This window comes from Lissotriton helveticus, chromosome 9 (genome assembly GCF_964261635.1).
Source record: "Lissotriton helveticus chromosome 9, aLisHel1.1, whole genome shotgun sequence".
Lineage (NCBI taxonomy): Eukaryota > Metazoa > Chordata > Amphibia > Caudata > Salamandridae > Lissotriton > Lissotriton helveticus.
This window is the reverse complement of record NC_136070.1, coordinates 1,172,579,373-1,172,598,666: the sequence shown is the minus strand read 5'-3', so window position 1 is coordinate 1,172,598,666 and position 19,294 is coordinate 1,172,579,373. Positions and strand designations below refer to the sequence as shown.

Here is a 19,294-nt window from a genome sequence, read left to right as displayed (position 1 = left end):
TCTAAGTTTCTTTGGGGCTATCGCCATGCCAGGTGAGCCTTGAAAAGGTGTGTTTTACCCAGAGAGAGAGGAGGCTGGGGTGTTCCTGATTTTCAATTATACCACTGGATAGCTATATTGCAACATATGGGGGTGCTAATTTTGCCGGAAGATCCAACATTAGATTTTGCTGCCCCTTCAATCTATGAGATGCTTCTGGGCTCAGAAACAAAACAATGTTTAAATCGCATAATTGAGCCAAGTTATAAGAAAACAAAATTTAAGGCTGTCATTGCTGCATATGTAATATGGAGGAAAACAAAAAAGAAATTAGGCATCGGCCCGAATTTGAGTTTATATACCCCCTTTCAAAACTGCCCTTTATTACCTGAGATTTTTTGTGATCAAGTAATGTTAAAAATGCATACTCTGGCAATCTGTAAACTTGGGATTTATTTTAGGGGACTCATTTTGTATCTTTTGAATTTTTACAGAAGAACTATAATCTAGCTCGAAAGGATTTCTTTATATATCTACAGTTGCGTAGTTTTTGTGACTAGAAACTTAATAAGAACTTGATTATATTAAAATAAAAATCGAGATCATTGAAGCACTGAGATTAAGGTTTAAAATGGGTCACCTTTATCACCTATTTATGGAAAAATTTGAGGATGACTTAGAAGCTTGTGAGGCAAAATGGACCAATACATTAGGGACTAAGTGTGTCAGTCTTGCAAGAAGTATAGAACTTGCAACAAATGTTTTATTTAATGGTCCTTTAAAGAGTCAGCATTTTATGTAAATTTTCGGCATATAATATACGCCTGGGAAATTGGCTAAATGGAACTCTGAGCGGGGAACTGGATGTAGTCGCTGTGGTCAGTATGCTGCCGATGCCCCTCATATGTTTTTTGCTTGCCCTAAGCTTATTAAATTTATAAGGGATGTTGAACTCTTCATCACGGTTATTTTGGGTATACGATTGCAACTATCGGCCACGCTTGTGATTTTTGGCTGTCAAGAAAATACAGCGTACGGCTGTTCGGCCGCTGAGCATGGGTTTGTTTTTATCTGCATGTCTATGTTTCGTTTATGCATTACATCCCAATGGCTGGACAGTGAACCACCAACGTTTATCAACTGGCAAACCAGACTGCTGTCTATTTATCATCTTGAGATGGCGTTATATAGAACTAAGGGTATCAGAAGGAAAATTCAGGGGAATGAATTGTGGCATCCTATCGCTAAGTGAATAGGTCCTTAAGATGAAGCAATATGTGGATATGAGCCAACGTGTCTTTCTTCTTCTCACGTAATCATCTGCTCACAATGTTACCTTACAGTGTTTAGGCGATGGATGTATGTAACCTGTATAATGTTCTGAAGATAATGTACGCTGATGTTTTCTTCTGGTTTCTTTTGTATTTTTCTCAGGATGATTTGCTATGTGTCTGTCTGCTGACATAAATTTTAATTAAAAAAAAAAAGAGAGACCTGCACCACATCGGGGCCGATTCATAGAACTAACTTAAGACAAAATCTTAAAGTTACTACTTTTGGTATTCACAGAAGGCATTTAGTAGTAGTAAAGTTAGGATTTTGTCTTAAGTTTGACTTAAGACAAACTTAATACAGACTTAAGACAAAATACTAACTTAAGTCTGTCTTAAGTATGTCTTAAGTCAAACTTATGACAAAATCCTAACTTTACTACTACTAAATGCCTTCTATGAATACCAAAAGTAGTAAGTTTAGGACTTTGTCTTAAGTTAGTTCTGTGAATCGGGCCCTAAGTGATTCATGCCACACATTCCTCTGTCTGCAGCTTAGGTTGGAGCATTGCTGTTATTATTGCAGTGGGTGGTATTATAAAGAGGGCCAAATGCATGGAGGGTCCCTCTGTAGCCCAAATATTGTCTGTTTTCCTCACTTGTATTAGTGCCCATGCCAACTTTGCAGCATCATCATTATCTGTGCCTCCGCCATGGTATCATTTGTGGTCCATTTGTCCACACAATATAGGTGACAATTGAGTGAGGGTTCCTCCGTGAAATGTTAAAAGCATTGCCTCTCCTGAATTTCACGTGAGTTGTGATTACCTGTATTATCCACACCTCATTTGCACTCACATTCTCAGGGAGGCCAAGTCACATTTAAAATTCACTGTGCTACCATCTGCTACAATAGTTCCTTCAACGATTATTCTCCTCCTCTTCTGAGTATCTCTCCCAGGGCCACGGGTGACCTACAAAATGTTTGAGTCAACCCAAAACACTTAATTACACCATATATCGACACTGACCTTGAACATATGGTGATCCGCAATTCTCCAGAAGCACCCCAGCAACACCTAACCCCACAACGTTATGACACTTCATACTTCAACATCCAACATAATAAATACACTAGAGACCAACCTCTTCATAGACTCTAATACCTGTTTCCCTAGCATGTGCAATAAAACGATCTACATGAATGAATGCTTTCATTGTAATTGTCACCTCTCAAAAATACATTCTCTGAAACCCAAATCAATCAGAAAAATGCAGCTATATCGACTGACCTCAACAGTAACACTGGTACATTCATTTACTCACCAGGAACTGTAAACATGTGTGGTGGTTTTGGGATCCTAATTGCCAGATGCCTCCCCATTTTCTGCTTTTTTCCTTAGCCTCTTTTAAACTGTTTCCTCTTTTGCTCAGCACGCCAGTTTCTGTTTTAACTTTAGCTCTCTTTGAGCTGCTTTGCTCTTTTTTTCTTTCCCCGGTTTCCTGCCCATTTTGCTCTTGTCTTAATCTCTTTCCTGCTCTCACCTCTTTCTGCTCTTCAGATCTCTTTCTCTGTGTGACTGCACCTCATTCCCATCTCCATCTTCCCCCGCTCCTTACCTCTTCTACTGCATCTTCATCCCACTCTGACGTGCATGTGCTGCTGGCAAACAAAGGCAAGCCCCTCTGCACCCATCAACACCAGGACCGAGACCGGTGCCACAAACTCTGGCCCAACTACCACCCAGTGATGCACCACAGCGCTCCTCCGCTCGCTCAAACCGGGATGTCTCTCTCCCTGCTGCAAACGCACTGCGTCACCTGAGCCCACTGCTGCTTTTCCAGCAACTACCAACCCTCATACCCCATGCGGAATCCAGCCCCAACAGAAACTCTCCCACTCATCACTTCATGCAACCGCAAACCAACAGGCTAAACCGCACTCTTGTGCATGCTATGAAAGTAATGCTTAGTCAGCAAACATGCCACCAAAATCTTGGACATGCTGAGAAACCATGTACCGGACCTCCTCTTGCTCAAGGTAACCTGGGTCAGCCCAACATCAGCATTTAAGATTGCTAAGCCAACATTGTACTAACCCAGCTCACATCAGAGCCCAAACACATCGCCAGCCACACATTGTACCACACCTTCACCACCTCAATGACATCAAGTTCCCTCCACCTCACCCCTTACATGGACTGACTACTCTATCATTCACTTCTAAATCAACACACCACAGACCAAAGCAGCCAACAACATCAACCTACCCAGCCGCAGCTGGAGCAAAATCTCAGAAGTAGAATGGCTCAACAACCGCCACACATACCCACCTAACCCTGTGGACAACATGAACAAGGACATCAACAACTTTAACACCTGCAGCTGGAGCAAAATGACCGAAGACCAACTACACGCAAACCTCGCTCTCAGCCCACCCACCGAACCCTCCAACACCGACGACGCTGCCCACAGCCTCAGAAGCTGGATCGAGGACTGTGCCAACACCCTCTCCCCACTGAAGAAACCCCCCCACAGAGACACCAGCAAGAGCGCCAGCTGGTTCACCCCAGAACTCCTAGCCTCCAAGCAAGCCTGCTGGAAACTAGAGAAGAAATGGCACAGTGAACAAACTCAGGACATCCACGCAGCACACAAGGACGCCATCTACAACCACCACCACCTCATCAGGGTGGTCAAGATGACCTCCTTCAAAGACTGCCTTGACAACAACGCACACAATAGCAAGGAGCTCTTCAACATCGTGAAAGAACTCTCCAACCCCAGCTCCAACACCAACGACATCCTGCCATCGCAAGCCCTGTGCGACTCCCTCGCCACCTTTTTCCACCACAAGATAGCAGACATCCACAACAGCTTCAACACCCAGACAGCCCCAACAGACAGTAAGACAACAGACCCTCCGCACACCATCGACCACGACCCCCTGCTAGCCTGGGCCAGCGTGAGCATCAATGACACCATCAAGACCATGCGCACAATCCACTCAGGGTCTTCGTCAGACCCATTCCTGCACCACGTCTTCAACAGAGCAAGCAGCTCCATCGCACCCCACCTGCGCAACATCATCAATCTCTCCCTCGAGACCGCGACCTTCCCAGAGATCTGAAAACATTCAGAGATCAACGCCCTACTCAAAAAACCTAAGGCAGACCCAAGAGACCTCAAGAACGTCCGGCCCATCTCTCTGCTCCCCTTCCCGGCCAAGGTCATCGAGAAAACCGTCCACAGACAGCTAACCCGATACCTCGAAGAAAACAAAATCCTGGACCCTTCCCAGTCAGGGTTCCGCAGCAACCACAGCATTGAGACTGTCCTCATCGGCGTCACCGACGACATCAGAACCCTGCTGGACAACGGCGAGACTGCAGCACTCATCCTCCTAGACCTCTCTGCCACCCTCGACACCATCTGCCACCACACACTACGCCACGCCTCCACGACGCAGGGATTCGAGACAAGGCTCTAGATTGGACCACCTCCTTCCTCTCCGGCAGGACCCCGAGCGTCCACCTCCCCCCATTCTGTTCCAAAGCCTCCGAGATCATCTGCGGCGTACCCCAGGGATCCTCCGTCAGCCTGACGCTGTTCAACATTTACATTGCCCGCTCGCACACGTAGCCCGACAGCACGACCTCAACATAATCTCCTACGCCAACTCAGCTGATCCACTCCCTCACCAAGGACCCCATCACCGCCAAAGCCAACTTCCACGAAGGAATGAAGGCTGTCCACGACTGGTCCTCGACATACCACGCGACGGCTACATCACCCCCACCTGAGAAACCTGCAATGGCTCCCCGTCAACAAGAGGATATCCTTCAAGCTCCTCACCCACGCACCAAAGCACTCCACAAGACTGGCCCAGCCTACCTCAACAGACGCTCTCCTTCTACATCCCCAACTGCCAGCTCCGCTCCGCCGACCTCTCACTCGCCAACGTCCCGCGCATCCAAAGAACAACCACTGGTGGGAGCTCCCACCTCACCACCAAGACATGGAACACCCTCCCACTGAGCCTACGACAGACCCAAGACCTGCTGACCTTCAGGAGGATACTCAAGACCTGGCTATTTAATCAGTAGCGACCCCCCCCACCCAGCGCCTTGAGACCCTTGCGGGTATGTAGTGCGCTTTACAAATGATAGATTGATTGATTGATTAATTGATTGATTGATTGACAAAGCCCGCCCGCCACCGCAATGGCAAAAGGGACCGCCTGCCATAGGTGCGGCAGTCCTGCCATGCCAAAATGGATGTGAGCCCCAGCATGGCGGTCTCATCCCGCATTTTTTACATTGCGGCGGGCGGGTCTGTAAGCAGCACCTGCCACAATGTGAAAAATGCATGTTGTGGCTTGCAAACGTAGGGGGTACGATGGGTACCCCCCAAGTGCACCCCCATTCCCCAAACACCCCGGGGGCCCATAACGGGCCACAACATAAAAGACCACATGCCTTTCCATGGCGGCAACGCCACCATGGAAAGGCTAATCTCCGCCTACATCATAATATGGATGGCGGTGTCTTGCAGATACCGCCATCATATTAAGCACCTTTTCTGCCCGGTCGACGAGTCGACCGGCGAAAAAGCGGCGGATGGTCTTTCCGTCCGCCATGGACCCCCAAGCCAATCTAATATGGCGGAGGGTCAATCAGGCATGGATTTTTTTATTTATTTTATTTATTTAATGAGTTTTATGTAGCGCTGGCTAGACCCGTGGGTATCAGAGCGCTTTACATTAGGTTTCACATTATTACACATACAGGTTACATCAGTTATACAAAAACATTAAATGAGCATAGAGGAAGGAAAAATAGTGGGTAAGGGGGAGGGGTGTAGAGGGAAGGAGGGAGATAATGGCAGGAGAGACGAAAGGAAGTCTGATCAATGACTAGCTGGGTAGGTGACGGCCGTGGAGTGGGTCCACAGTCCATCTCCACTATAGCTATCAAGGTAGCTCCACCGGGCAACAGTCAAAAAGCAGAAAAATGGCTGAAATGTGGCTACCACATGCCCAGCTGGGGTGATCCGCCCACCATCCCAATGGGTCCCTAAGTCTCAATGTCTTTTTCCACTTTCAATTAAGCCAATTATCTCTAAATGTTTAATGAAGCATGGTTTTTCACTTAAAATTTAAACAAATGTATTTTTCTGTTATAAATATAATACCAAGTCTGCCAGGAACTGGAAGCAAGATGCTTGATGTTTGTAAATGTAACACTTTAAAATAAGAGAATATTTAAATGATGAGTTTTATAGAAATCATATACGAAGTTAACCCTTCAGTTTAGCTTTCTCAACACAGTGCCATATTTATAAGTGAAAAATACAGTCATTATTTTGAATGGGTGAAATTTAAAGTGCAGAAAAATGTTCCATACCCTTAACATTTTTGCAGAACATATTTCTGCACTTTATGCTTCTCCCATTTGGGTTATACATGTACCATTGACAAATATGTGAAAGGTATGCCCTGTGTCACAAGTACATATGATACAGTCTATCAGTCATATGCACACATGTTCATACATCCCAATGAACCACACTCTCACTTACTCACATGGCACCCCAGTCATAGTGCTCCTAGTCAAAGTATTTTGTCCAAATCATAGTATCTGACTCTATGGATATTTGGCATAAAGTCAATTAACCTAGGAGTGGGGGCATCTGGTAACAATGCGTGAGTTGCTTAGCCTTCAGTAGCTCACAATATTTTTCGCTGATTAGAAGTAGCTCTCACTACGGAAAAGGTTGGAGACCCTTGATCTGTCACCTTGTCACATCAGCAATCAGCACAGCTCCCACCCACATCATGAACACCTCCATTTCCTCCCCCACCTTCCCAGAAGCTTAGAATCATGTAGCAGTGAATGCCCGCCTCAAGAAACCTCCAGCTGACCCCAGCCAATTGACCAACCTCAGACGTATTTCACTGATTACCTACCCAGACAAAATTCTCAAAAATGCCATCAACAAACAACTCAGAAGCAACCTCGAGCCCCACCTCCTACTAACCATCTTTCAATCAGATTTCAGAAAGAATCAGAGCATAGAATCAGCACTCATCACAGAAACCAACAATATCAGGACAATCCTTGACCCAGGAGAAACAGACTCCTTTATCCTGCCCAACCTCTTCACCACTTTTGACACAGACTCCCACAACACACTAATAAGAAGACTCCACGATTGTGGTATTGAGAGAGCGCCATACCACTTTGAAATTGTAGCGGTGCACCATAATCACTCGTATTCAGCACCCACATATTTAGAGGACTTTTACTAAGGTAGTTTAGAAATGTAATGTTGGGCCGGGGATTAGTGCAATATGAAGTGGAGTGTTTATTAATCATAGACAAAATAGTGCCTTAATCATAAATGAGAGTTTGCATATTGTAGAAAATGTAATCAAGTGGGTTCTATTATTATTATTATTATAGATTTTAAAAAGCGCTAGGTTACACCAGCAGGTGTGTCCCCGCGCTAGTAGCTGCTGTTGTTTCCCATTGTGCCTTTGATGCTGGTTGTAGAGCAAGGGCCTATTTAGAGCACTAAAGTTTGGGGAACAGGATTGTTTTAAGTTCTTTGCGGAATGTGAGCTCCGAGTTTTCCAAGCGCAGCTTTTCTGGCAGCTTGTTCCATAGCCTAGCAGTCGAGGCTCTGAAGGATATTCCCCCATTCTTGCTCTTTTCACCTTCGGGACCTGTACCAGCCCCACGCCACAGGATCTTAGTTGGCGTGTTGGCTCATACCGCTTGAGATAGTTATGCAGGTACCTAGGGCCTTTCCCCTGAAGGATCCTGTGTCCCATACAGAGGGCTTTAAACTTCACCCGTTCCCTAATAGGGAGCCAGTGGAGTGTTCTCAGGGCTTTTTGTGATGATGCCATTCTGGGTAGTTGAAGAATCAAGCGGGCCGCCGCGTTTTGTATGCGTTACAGTCGAGAGACGCATTTTTCGCTGGCTCCTAGGTATAGTACGTTTCCGTAGTCCAGCCTAGATGTTATCAACGCATGGACTAGGGTCTGGCGCACCGGCGTGGGCATAAGGTCTAGTGTTTTCTAAGGACCCGTAGTGTGCGAAAACAGGTGCCTGCCACTCGTTTGGTCTGGTGGTCGAAGGATAAATTTTTATCCAGCCAAACTCCTAGATTTTTCACTAGATTGCTGGGAGTGGGCAGTTCACCCAGCTTGTCCGGCCACCACGCTGAGGTCCACACTGAAGGAGATTTGCCCATGATCAGTACCTCCGTCTTGTTTCCGTTAAGACGGAGGCAGTTTTCCGCCATCCACTTGGCCAGTTCCTGCATGCAGCTCTTGAAATTAGCTGCTCTTCTGGTTGCGTCAGCGACACAATAATTGTGTGTCGTCGGCGTACGCTACTGTCTCAACCCCAAATTTGTCTGTGATCGCTCCAACCGAAGCCACATACAGATTAAATAAAGTGGGGCTGAGACTGGAGCCTTGTGGGACTCCCTGCTTGAGTTTTATTTCATTAGACCTGAGCTGTCCTTTTGCAACCTGGAAACTGCGGCCAGTAAGGAATGATTCCAACCACTCCCATGCCTTGCCTCTCACTCCTCCCTTTTTAAGACACTGTAGCATTATGTGATGTGCTACAGTGTCGAAAGCGGCACTGAGGTCTAATAGGATCAGTGCCGCTGTCTGGCCTTCATCCGCATATCTCCGTAGGGTTTCCGTTGAGGCCAGTAGGGCCGACTCCGTAGAGTGTAGAGCCCGGAATCCCGACCGAGAGGGGTGGAGCAGCCCGTTGGTCTCCGCGAATGCAGAGAGCTGTTTATTAACAGCTTTCTCCGCGATTTTGGCAAAATAGGGGAGAAGGGAGATAGGTCGCAAGTTTTCCAGGTTAGCAGGGCTAATGTTCGGCTTTTTCCTCAAAGGGAGAACTATTGCTTTCTTCCATGCAGCAGGTACTTGTCCTGATGCAAATGAGAGAGCGAGTAAGTGACTAATATATGGCTCCAGAGTGGTTAAGCTGCCATAGAGTTTTTTTGGGGGGGCTGGGTCATTCGGTGATCCTGATTTAATGCTACCTGCTATCTGGCATGTTGCTTCCTGTGAGTGCACTAGGAATTCCGAGAGGCAGTTGCTATTCTGTGCAATTAGGGGAGTTTCCCCGCTCCCATCCCCTACTCTAGCTGCCTCAGGAAATGCAGCATAGATTTTATCCACTTTACTGGCAAAGAACTCTGCTATTTGATTACAAGCTCTCACTGATCCAGCTACCGGGGCTGCCAGTGGGGTGAGGTCAGACAGTTCCCTATATACTAGGAACAGTTCCTTCCTGGAATTGTTCGCATTCTTAATTCTGGTGCAATAGTATGTTTTTTCGTTCTTCGGATCAGGGCATGATATTCTTTTAAGCCTTTCTTATATTCGGGTCTATCTGTCTCCGAATAGAACCTCCGCCATTTCCTCTCTAGGTTTTTACATGTGGCTTTTTGTCCTCGTAATTCAGTATCGAACCAGGGGGCAGATTTGGATTTTCTAACTGGCGCATTCTGGGTCCATGGCGCTGTATGATCTAGTGCCTTTTGTATCCGTAGGTTTAGTGTTTCGCAGGCGGATTCAATTTCCTCGTCCTCAAGAGGGCCTTCGTATTCTATTAATTTGTTAAATTCCTCTGGGCAGAACTTAGCCCATTTCCTGCGTTTATTAGAGATGGTTGTCCCATTCTGAAGTCCACTGTCTGGGACCGCTACCCAAAATGAGCCTAGAAAATGGTCAGACCAAATGATAGGAGTTGGGGGTGCTACAGTCAAAGTGTCCCAATTAGCGTAGATGGGGTCCAAAAGATGACCCTGGCAGTGAGTAGGCATTTCTGATGTTAGCAGCATCTGTATGCCTGCTAGCTCCTGTCTGATTTCCTGCGCTTCAGTATTCAAGGGTTCAGAAAAGGGGGTGGTGATGAACAGAGTGTCTGAATTAAGCAGACCACTCTTACCCAGTCCAAAGATCAGGGCTTGATCCATCACCGTTATTTAGCTCACTGCCCCATCCCAGCTCTGTTCATCACCACCCCCTTTTCTGAATCGTTTTTGGCCACTATAGGTGTGGCAGGGTATACTCAGACATGAGTCCCTTGCTCACTGCTCCATCAGGATTCAAGCAAGCCGGGCCGACGAGGCTGAAATGCCAGAAACCGGTCCCCGGAAGCTTGTTTCCTTCCCAGTGTAAGAATTGGCTTTTGTAGTCTGGTCTGCCCTGTTCCCATGATGCACTGGGCCAGGGACAGACTAATTTGCATACAGCCAGGGTCTGAAACTGGGATGGTGCAATGAGATAAAAAACGGTGTTGGATCTAGCCCTGATCTCTTGACTGGGTGAGAGTATTCTGCTTAATTCAGAGACTCTGTCCATCACCACCCATTGTTGTAATTAATTTTGTCCACCCTAAGCGTGGAAGGGTATACTCAGATGTGAGTCCCTTGCTCATTGCACCATCAGGATTCAAGCAAGCCGGGCCGAAGACGGCTGAAATGCCAGAAACCGGTCCCCGGAAGCTTGTTTCCTTCCCAGTGTAAGAATTGGCTTTTGTAGTCTGGTCTGCCCTGTTCCCATGATGCACTGGGCCAGGGACAGACTAATTTGCATACAGCCAGGTTCTGAAACTGGGATGGTGCAATGAGATAAAAAACGGTGTTGGATCTAGCCCTGATCTCTTGACTGGGTGAGAGTATTCTGCTTAATTCAGAGACTCTGTCCATCACCACCCATTGTTGTAATTAATTTTGTCCACCCTAAGCGTGGAAGGGTATACTCAGATGTGAGTCCCTTGCTCATTGCACCATCAGGATTCAAGCAAGCCGGGCCGAAGACGGCTGAAATGCCAGAAACCGGTCCCCGGAAGCTTGTTTCCTTCCCAGTGTAAGAATTGGCTTTTGTAGTCTGGTCTGCCCTGTTCCCATGATGCACTGGGCCAGGGACAGACTAATTTGCATACAGCCAGGTTCTGAAACTGGGATGGTGCAATGAGATAAAAAACGGTGTTGGATCTAGCCCTGATCTCTTGACTGGGTGAGAGTATTCTGCTTAATTCAGAGACTCTGTCCATCACCACCCATTGTTGTAATTAATTTTGTCAACCCTAAGCGTGGAAGGGTATACTCAGATGTGAGTCCCTTGCTCATTGCACCATCAGGATTCAAGCAAGCCGGGCTGAAGACGGCTGAAATGCCAGAAACCGGTCCCCGGAAGCTTGTTTCCTTCCCAGTGTAAGAATTGGCTTTTGTAGTCTGGTCTGCCCTGTTCCCATGATGCACTGGGCCAGGGACAGACTAATTTGCATACAGCCAGGTTCTGAAACTGGGATGGTGCAATGAGATAAAAAACGGTGTTGGATCTAGCCCTGATCTCTTGACTGGGTGAGAGTATTCTGCTTAATTCAGAGACTCTGTCCATCACCACCCATTGTTGTAATTAATTTTGTCCACCCTAAGCGTGGAAGGGTATACTCAGATGTGAGTCCCTTGCTCATTGCACCATCAGGATTCAAGCAAGCCGGGCCGAAGACGGCTGAAATGCCAGAAACCGGTCCCCGGAAGCTTGTTTCCTTCCCAGTGTAAGAATTGGCTTTTGTAGTCTGGTCTGCCCTGTTCCCATGATGCACTGGGCCAGGGACAGACTAATTTGCATACAGCCAGGTTCTGAAACTGGGATGGTGCAATGAGATAAAAAACGGTGTTGGATCTAGCCCTGATCTCTTGACTGGGTGAGAGTATTCTGCTTAATTCAGAGACTCTGTCCATCACCACCCATTGTTGTAATCAGTATTCAAGGGGTCATCAAAATGGTCGTTTAAATCCCCTAGGAGGAGGAGTCTTTCATGAGTAAGGGCAGAGAGCATGAGAGTGTCCATCAGTTGCGTGGGAAAACTCGCTCCTGGTCCCGGTGGGCGGTATATTAAAAATCCCTTAGGACAGTATCCAAGGGGCACTGCTAGGGAAAAGAAGCCCGTCTCGCTCTTTCCAATGTCCCTCTCTTCTAAGGTGCATACAAGTTCTTGTTTATGATTCATCACAAACCCCCCCCTTACCCTTCTTCCTGTCGACTCTCTTGATGTCATATCCCGGTTGGAGAGCCGCCAGAACATCTGGTGCTGACGCGGAGTTTAGCCACGTTTCCGTGAGGAAAAGGGCGTCCACCTGATAGTCCGTCAGGTATTCGTGTATTTCCAGCTTATGTTTCCCCAGGGACCGGCAGTTTAGCAGGGCAAGGTTTAATATTTTACCCTTGTGTCGAGACCCCAGATGTCTGTTGACCATGAAAGGGCAGTGTGCACACTTTTTGTCTCCATTCTAAATAATAATACTGTGCCGGCAAATGCTGTCAGTCGGAGGACAAATGTTTCTAAGTTCAAGAGAGCTGTAGTTCTTTCGAAACTTAATACCCCCAGGGGTCCCTGCCCCTGGTCCCGTTCGGTCACGGACGGGCACAGACGGGCACAGACGGGCACAGATGGGCTCGCCTTTGGTGCGCCTTTTCGTGCTTCCAGCGCGCCCGCTGCGCCCGTCCGCTGCGCCTCCGATGTAAGTGTAGGAGGGAGGGAGGGGTCAGGCAGCTGGAACGCTCCCCTTCAACCACCCCCAAGATGGCGTGTGTTCGTTCGATATCGGCCCCATGTCAGCCCGTGATTCGGCTGCGGGGGACCAGCAGAGGTCTGTGGGCACCGGGAATTAAGTTGTGCACAGGTAATCAAAATGTACAATTTTAAAAAGGCTTCCTGTCCTAATTCGACAATCAGCCAAACACACTTTAAAAAACAAACGTGCTCTTCCCTTCCGGCTTTTCGCCTCAAGAGGAAAGTCTCAGCAATTCAGTGCTGCGAGCTTACGGTGGTGAATTTTTATCTGCTCATCAGCGGGAGGGAGGGGCCAGGCAGCTGAAACGCTCCCCTTCAACCACCCCCAAGATGGCGTGTGTTCGTTCGATATCGGCCCCGTGTCAGCCCGTGATTCGGCTGCGGGGGACCAGCAGAGGTCTGTGGGCACCGGGAACTTAAGTTGTGCACAGGTAATCAAAATGTACAATTTTAAAAAGGCTTCCTGTCCTAATTCGACACTCAGCCAAACACACTTTAAAAAACAAACGTGCTCTTCCCTCCCGGCTTTTCGCCTCAAGAGGAAAGAGTCTCAGAAATTCAGTGCTGCGCACTTACGGTGGTGAATTTTTATCTGCTCATCAGCGGGAGGGAGGGGCCAGGCAGCTGGAACGCTCCCCTTCAACCACCCCCAAGATGGCGTGTGTTCGTTCGATATCGGCCCGTGTCAGCCCGTGATTCGGCTGCGGGGGACCAGCAGAGGTCTTTGGGCACCGGGAATGAAGTCATGCACAGGTACTCAAAATGTACAATTTTAAAAAGGCTTCCTGTCCTAATTCGACAATCAGCCAAACACACTTTAAAAAACAAACGTGCTCTTCCCTTCCGGCTTTTCGCCTCAAGAGGAAAGAGTCTCAGCAATTCAGGCAAAGAATGTGGAGAGCAGACTTGAGACAGAGAGTGGGCTTTAGGAAAGGCAAGATGTAGGGAGATTGTGAACTTAAGGCAGGGAAAGGTGTAGGAAAGAGCGTCTTAGAACGAGCTCGGTAGCAGAGGCTACTTAAGAAAAAGTGAATGTACTTCTTAGGAAGTCATCACTGCTGACACCTTTATTCTTGCCTGGGTACAATGCTAAGTAGGGATGTCACCTTAGAGTCAGTGTAGGGACAGTCTAACCAAAATTTGTTTTCCTTTTTGTAAATGCAGTCTCAGACTTAAGTTGGGATTGTCATTCTTTGTCTAATGATCCTTGAATTGATTTTGCTTTTCATCTTGAGTCATCTGAGCCCCCTGCGTAGGATCATGTATGTATTAGTTCCGGTATATTTCCTGAATCTTTTGCTGAGATGTTTGTACATCCAATTATTTTTGGCTATGTAATAAATCTTTAAGATTTCCACCTCGTAGTCAGAGGTGCTTTGAGCTCAGGTTGAATTTGGATTGTAACGTTGTTTAATGTTATGATAACAAAGATCTTCCCTCCATGCTTTTCAGACAGGGAAAAAGGTTCAGTCGACCTGACCTGGGATTCTAGAATTTGTTAAGAAAATTTAGATAAGAATCCCAGCTTCCCCAGTATCCAAGGACCAGCTGGATCTGCTCCTTTTCTCTTCTCCTTTTCCTTACAGAGAGAACCCAAAGAGTCAGACTGCCTTCCTTCACATCTGAGGCCATTAACCCTGTAGGTAGAGTCCCCAGGGTTCATCCCTCAGCCCACCCTATTCAGTGTCCACATGACACCACTCACCAATATCATCAGGTCCTAAGGCATCAGCATCATCTGCTACGCAGATAACACTCAACTCATCATCTACATAACAGACAAAACACCCACCACCAGAAAAAGTTTCACCATACGCAGGACCCTGGTTGTTGAATATATGAGAACCAACTGCTTGGAACTGAACTACAACAGGACTGAAGTGTTAGCCATTGGAAACAAGCACTTCCAATGGGACACCCCCAGATGGCAGACTGAACTAGGACCCACACCAACACCCACCAACCACACCAGAAATCTGGGGATTATCCAGGATGACAAGTTGAACATGACAGGACAAGTCAACGCAATGAGCTTTGCTTTGCTTTAATTACCTGCGAAAGCTATGGGAAATCTTCAAGTGGCTCACATAAGACCTCACACGAAACCATCACGCTAGTACTCATCACAAGCCGACTTGACTGTAGCAATGGAGTGTAGGCAGAAATTTCCAAGAATCTCCTGAACTGACTTTAGACCACCTAGAACACTGCAGTAAAAGTCATACTCAACCTTCCTCACTGTATTGACACCTAATCTAACTTCAGGGAGCTTCCACTGGCTTCCCATTCAGAAACACTGCCAATTCAAACTCCTCATGCAGATGTACGAAGCCCAGGCCCGGACTGGCCTTAGCGGGCACCGGGCAATCCGCCGGTGCGCCGCAAGGGTGGGGGCCGGTTTTGAGCCCCTGGGGGCCGATTTTGTTACAGAGCCGTTTTTGCAGCATAGCTGCAAAATCGGCCCTGCATCAAAATCGGCCGAAAACCGGCCCTAGCAAAGCGCTCGGCGGCACCTCCAACCCCCCCCCCCCGAGTGGGGAGGGGGGCCGGCCGAGCACTTTGCCAGGGCGGGTTTTGGTTCCCAGTCGGTTTGGGTCCCAGTTCCCTGACGAAGCCCTACACAACCCACGACCCGCGTACCTCAACAGCTGCTTGCACAGAAATAACCCATCAAGACAGCTATGTCCACCCTTGCTCTCACTCGCACACAACCCTTGAATACACAGAAGCAGAACAGGTAGCCATTTGTTCTCTTACATCGCACCCAAAACATGGAACAACCTCCACAACACATCAGAGACTCCTTCTCACAACTTGAATCGTGCAAGCAGCTGAAGACTTGGTTCTTCAAAAAATTCTACAGGAACCACACACCTACACACTCGCTCAAATGCTTGGATACCCTTGTGCATGATTAGTGGACTCTATAAACCGATATAACATTTCATAACACAATAATGACTGAAATTCAGTTGTAGAAGACTAATATTTAACCCCCAACTCAAATTTTATAGTAAGCACTTTGTAAAGTGGGTGGAGTACCTAGAAGATCCCTTCCCCTTTGAGAATGTTGATCCATGGGAGACAGCCTACTCCTAAAACAATTTTTCTTTTTCATTTTTCTTTTAAACACATAACATTTTCCATTTAGGTACAGTGATTGCATTTTTAAAAAATTGCCTTTTTTTAAACCAATTACAAACATAGTGGCCTTCTTATCCCAGCAAGCCACCATGCATGTGACTAGAACCAACCGTACTAGATTGCAATTTGCAATCTGTCTCATGCATATTACAGAGGTAGGTAGAATTGCATCCTACTACGATTCAGAATTTTGTGAACTGTCCAATTAGTAGATAGGTACACAAAATTCCTTTCCATTCATTAAAAGTTAGTGCACAACTTGCAACCACTTTTTAAATGGAAAATTCCAACATCAGGCCAAAAGATTCTGAGCTTGGCAGCTAAAAAAATATAAAAGCAATCGCAGGAATAAAAATAACGGATAATAAAAAAAAAAAAAAAAAATCATTATTACATTTCCACGCTATATATAGAAATGTTCGGCTCCACAATATTCAGCATAGGGAACTTTCTGCAACATCTAGAAGTTCCTTACATTAATTCTGATCAAATAGCCACGGATGCAGTCCTGATGGCTTTGGGATTGAACTATATAAAGTCTTCATAGAGAGGCCAATTCCTCAAACTTATTTATTCTGTGTAATTATATTTGGAGCACAAAGTACTACTGCAAAACCTTTAACCACAGGCAACTTTGCCTGGTAAAACTCATATAAAAAACCTGAAACAATGTAGCTGACATCGACTCACCAAGCTTCTAAGGTCAGATTATAAGATATTTATGAAAATTCTTGCTGCTCAACTGGACCAAGTGGTCGGGATCCTGGTGAGCTGGGATCCTGGTAGGCAACCAATGGGTACCCCAGACACAGTTTCTTATTGAAGCCTTTTCCTATATTTCAGACAAACCAGCTGGTGGCCAAATTCTGTTTTTAGAAGAGGAGGCTTATCACCTGTTGATCTGGGATGTATTATGAGCCCTCCGTAATAGAAGGAAGATCCCCACCCAGTCCATCAGGCAGAATTCCAGGTTTATGCAGCAGGGCATGGGTGTGTCCAATTCTGAATGTTTTCAGAGTCAAGGAAATTGATATAGCTGAGGCACAAGAAAGGGATGTCCATTCTCACCACTCAGATGATGCTTTGCCGTTGGATCTCCACCAACTATATTACCCTTTCTGATATGATCAAATAAAATTTTAGGTTTGTATAACTAAGTGGGGGTCAAATTAAAACAGGTATTTTTGAACCTTATGAATAAAATGTTACCCTATTTTTTAGACAAATCAAGAGCAAGCTGAAGTCTGGAACCTTACTCAAGATGATTATTCACTGTTCTAAAATAAGCAGTCATAAAGATTATATGGCCCGAGAAAAAAAAGCAAGATTAACCTCAAGTAGCTGTGAGACATAATTACACTGTGTTTTGGCTTTACCGAAAGTAGTAGCGTTGAGATAAGAGAAATCCCTTTGGGTAAGTTGTGTTGCAGAGTAGAATCTATTTTCATATATATATATATATATATATATATATATATATATATATATATATATATATATATATATATATATATATATCACCTATATTTATTGTTTATATAAACAATAAATATATGTGATTTTTTTTATATGAAGTATTCAAGTTGTTTTCCCTATTATATATGGTCCAATCTTAGTATGTGTGGATAGTGAGATAGAGTATATAGGGATATGTGATGTATGAAAATAGATTCTACTCTGGAACACAAGTTACCCAAAGGAATTTCTATTTTCTCACACAGAATTACCAGAACACGAGGTAATGGTAATTCTAGGGAGGGAACGGAACACAGAATACTTCAGGATACACATAAGGATGGGCCAATGCAGCTTAAAAACAAGGCATTTACTCAGAACCAGCACAACAATGAAAAAAGACCAATTGCATTTTCAAAGGTTTAATGTTTAACATTTAAGTAATTTTAGGACCCATACAAGTTACCCGGAGCCATATTCCTTGGGCAATGCCGAACGTCCTGTACTAGTGCTCTATAAATTGCAAGGCCTGGAAAGACTGGACCTCGTTTTACCGGGTGTGTATCTTCACCAATAAAAACAAAGACTGGGAAAGGAGAAGGGGTTGTCTGCAGAGGCTCTCCCCTCCAGCACAAAGGGGGCTCAGACAAGGCCCCACCCCATGAGGTCACAGCTTCATAATCCTCAGATGCCCTATTCACTCAATACAGGTAGTAAATATCACTGTTATTCTCCACTGACATAGAGAAAACCTGCCTGTTCCAGGTCCTTCAGTATATTCCTCATCCTGAATAATTCCCCATTAAGTCAAGTGGAAATACAGTCTGGAACCATTCATTTGAACCCCGGTATATTCTTGTGTATTTGCTGATATAATCATTTTTACTTTAGAGATGTGCTAGTTACCTGATCCATCTTTCGACCATACATGGATCCACTTTTGTCTATGACAAAGACAACATTCTTTGGCACAGTTGGAAGATTGGCAGGTGCAAAAAAATGAACAAAATATCCATTTACAATCTAAAAGAAATTATAAAGAGAAACAAAATTACTACATTTTAGTGCAGGATACAAAACATATTTATGAGGAATCAACAAATACCTGAGTTTTTATGAGGTAACTTTTGTTTAATAAGTAATAATATAAATCTGAAAAGCAGCAAATGAGAATTTAGGAGTTGATGTCAACAAAACATTCTTTAGTAAAGAGGGAAGTGAGTCATTCATTATGATGGTATACCAACCAGTCATTGACCCGGATGAGATTGCGTTCGTACACTGTGTGGAAAGAGACCTTTCTGTGAGGGTCTCTCAGATTCTTGCAAGGCACCCAGCTGGTCTTATGGAAGAGCTGGGTAAGCCTCTGTGCAAGTGACACAAAGCCTCAGAATCTCACTAGTTCTCTTTGTAACAATTATCAAGATCGCAACACGAACACAAGAGACAATAAAAGGTATAGAGTAAGAAACACTAAATAAAGGAACGAGGCTCAGGGAATGCAGCAATGAATTAAAAGAACAGGAATCGGACTAGACTATATGTATGTAGATCAAGGAACACTCAAATAAAGGACAAAGGATTCCACACACACTCAAGGTGAGAACTTAAACTAATGACACAGAAATAGAAACTTAGGCCCTCATTATGAGATGTGGGCTAAATTCTGATCCATGTGCAAACACGTTTGCACAGGAATTGAAGTTACGAGATGAGTGATAATTATCACACCCTCACAGTTTTTCCCTGATAAATTCCGAAAGGTCAAGTCTGCTGAAGGTTTTTGGGAGAAAGGCCTGGGAAAATGGCAAAACATGCAGA

The 19,294-nt window shown here is 45.5% G+C and overlaps 1 protein-coding gene across 1 annotated transcript in view; it reads right to left on the bottom strand.

Moving 5' to 3' along the window:
* Positions 1 to 19,294, bottom strand: part of LOC144783390 (inter-alpha-trypsin inhibitor heavy chain H3-like) — a 584,371-nt gene that overhangs the window by 501,009 nt on the left and 64,068 nt on the right. The window contains exon 8 of the mRNA XM_078662386.1: positions 18,380 to 18,496. Coding sequence (XP_078518512.1) covers positions 18,380 to 18,496 — 117 coding nt within the window. The remainder of the gene's footprint in view (positions 1 to 18,379; positions 18,497 to 19,294) is intronic.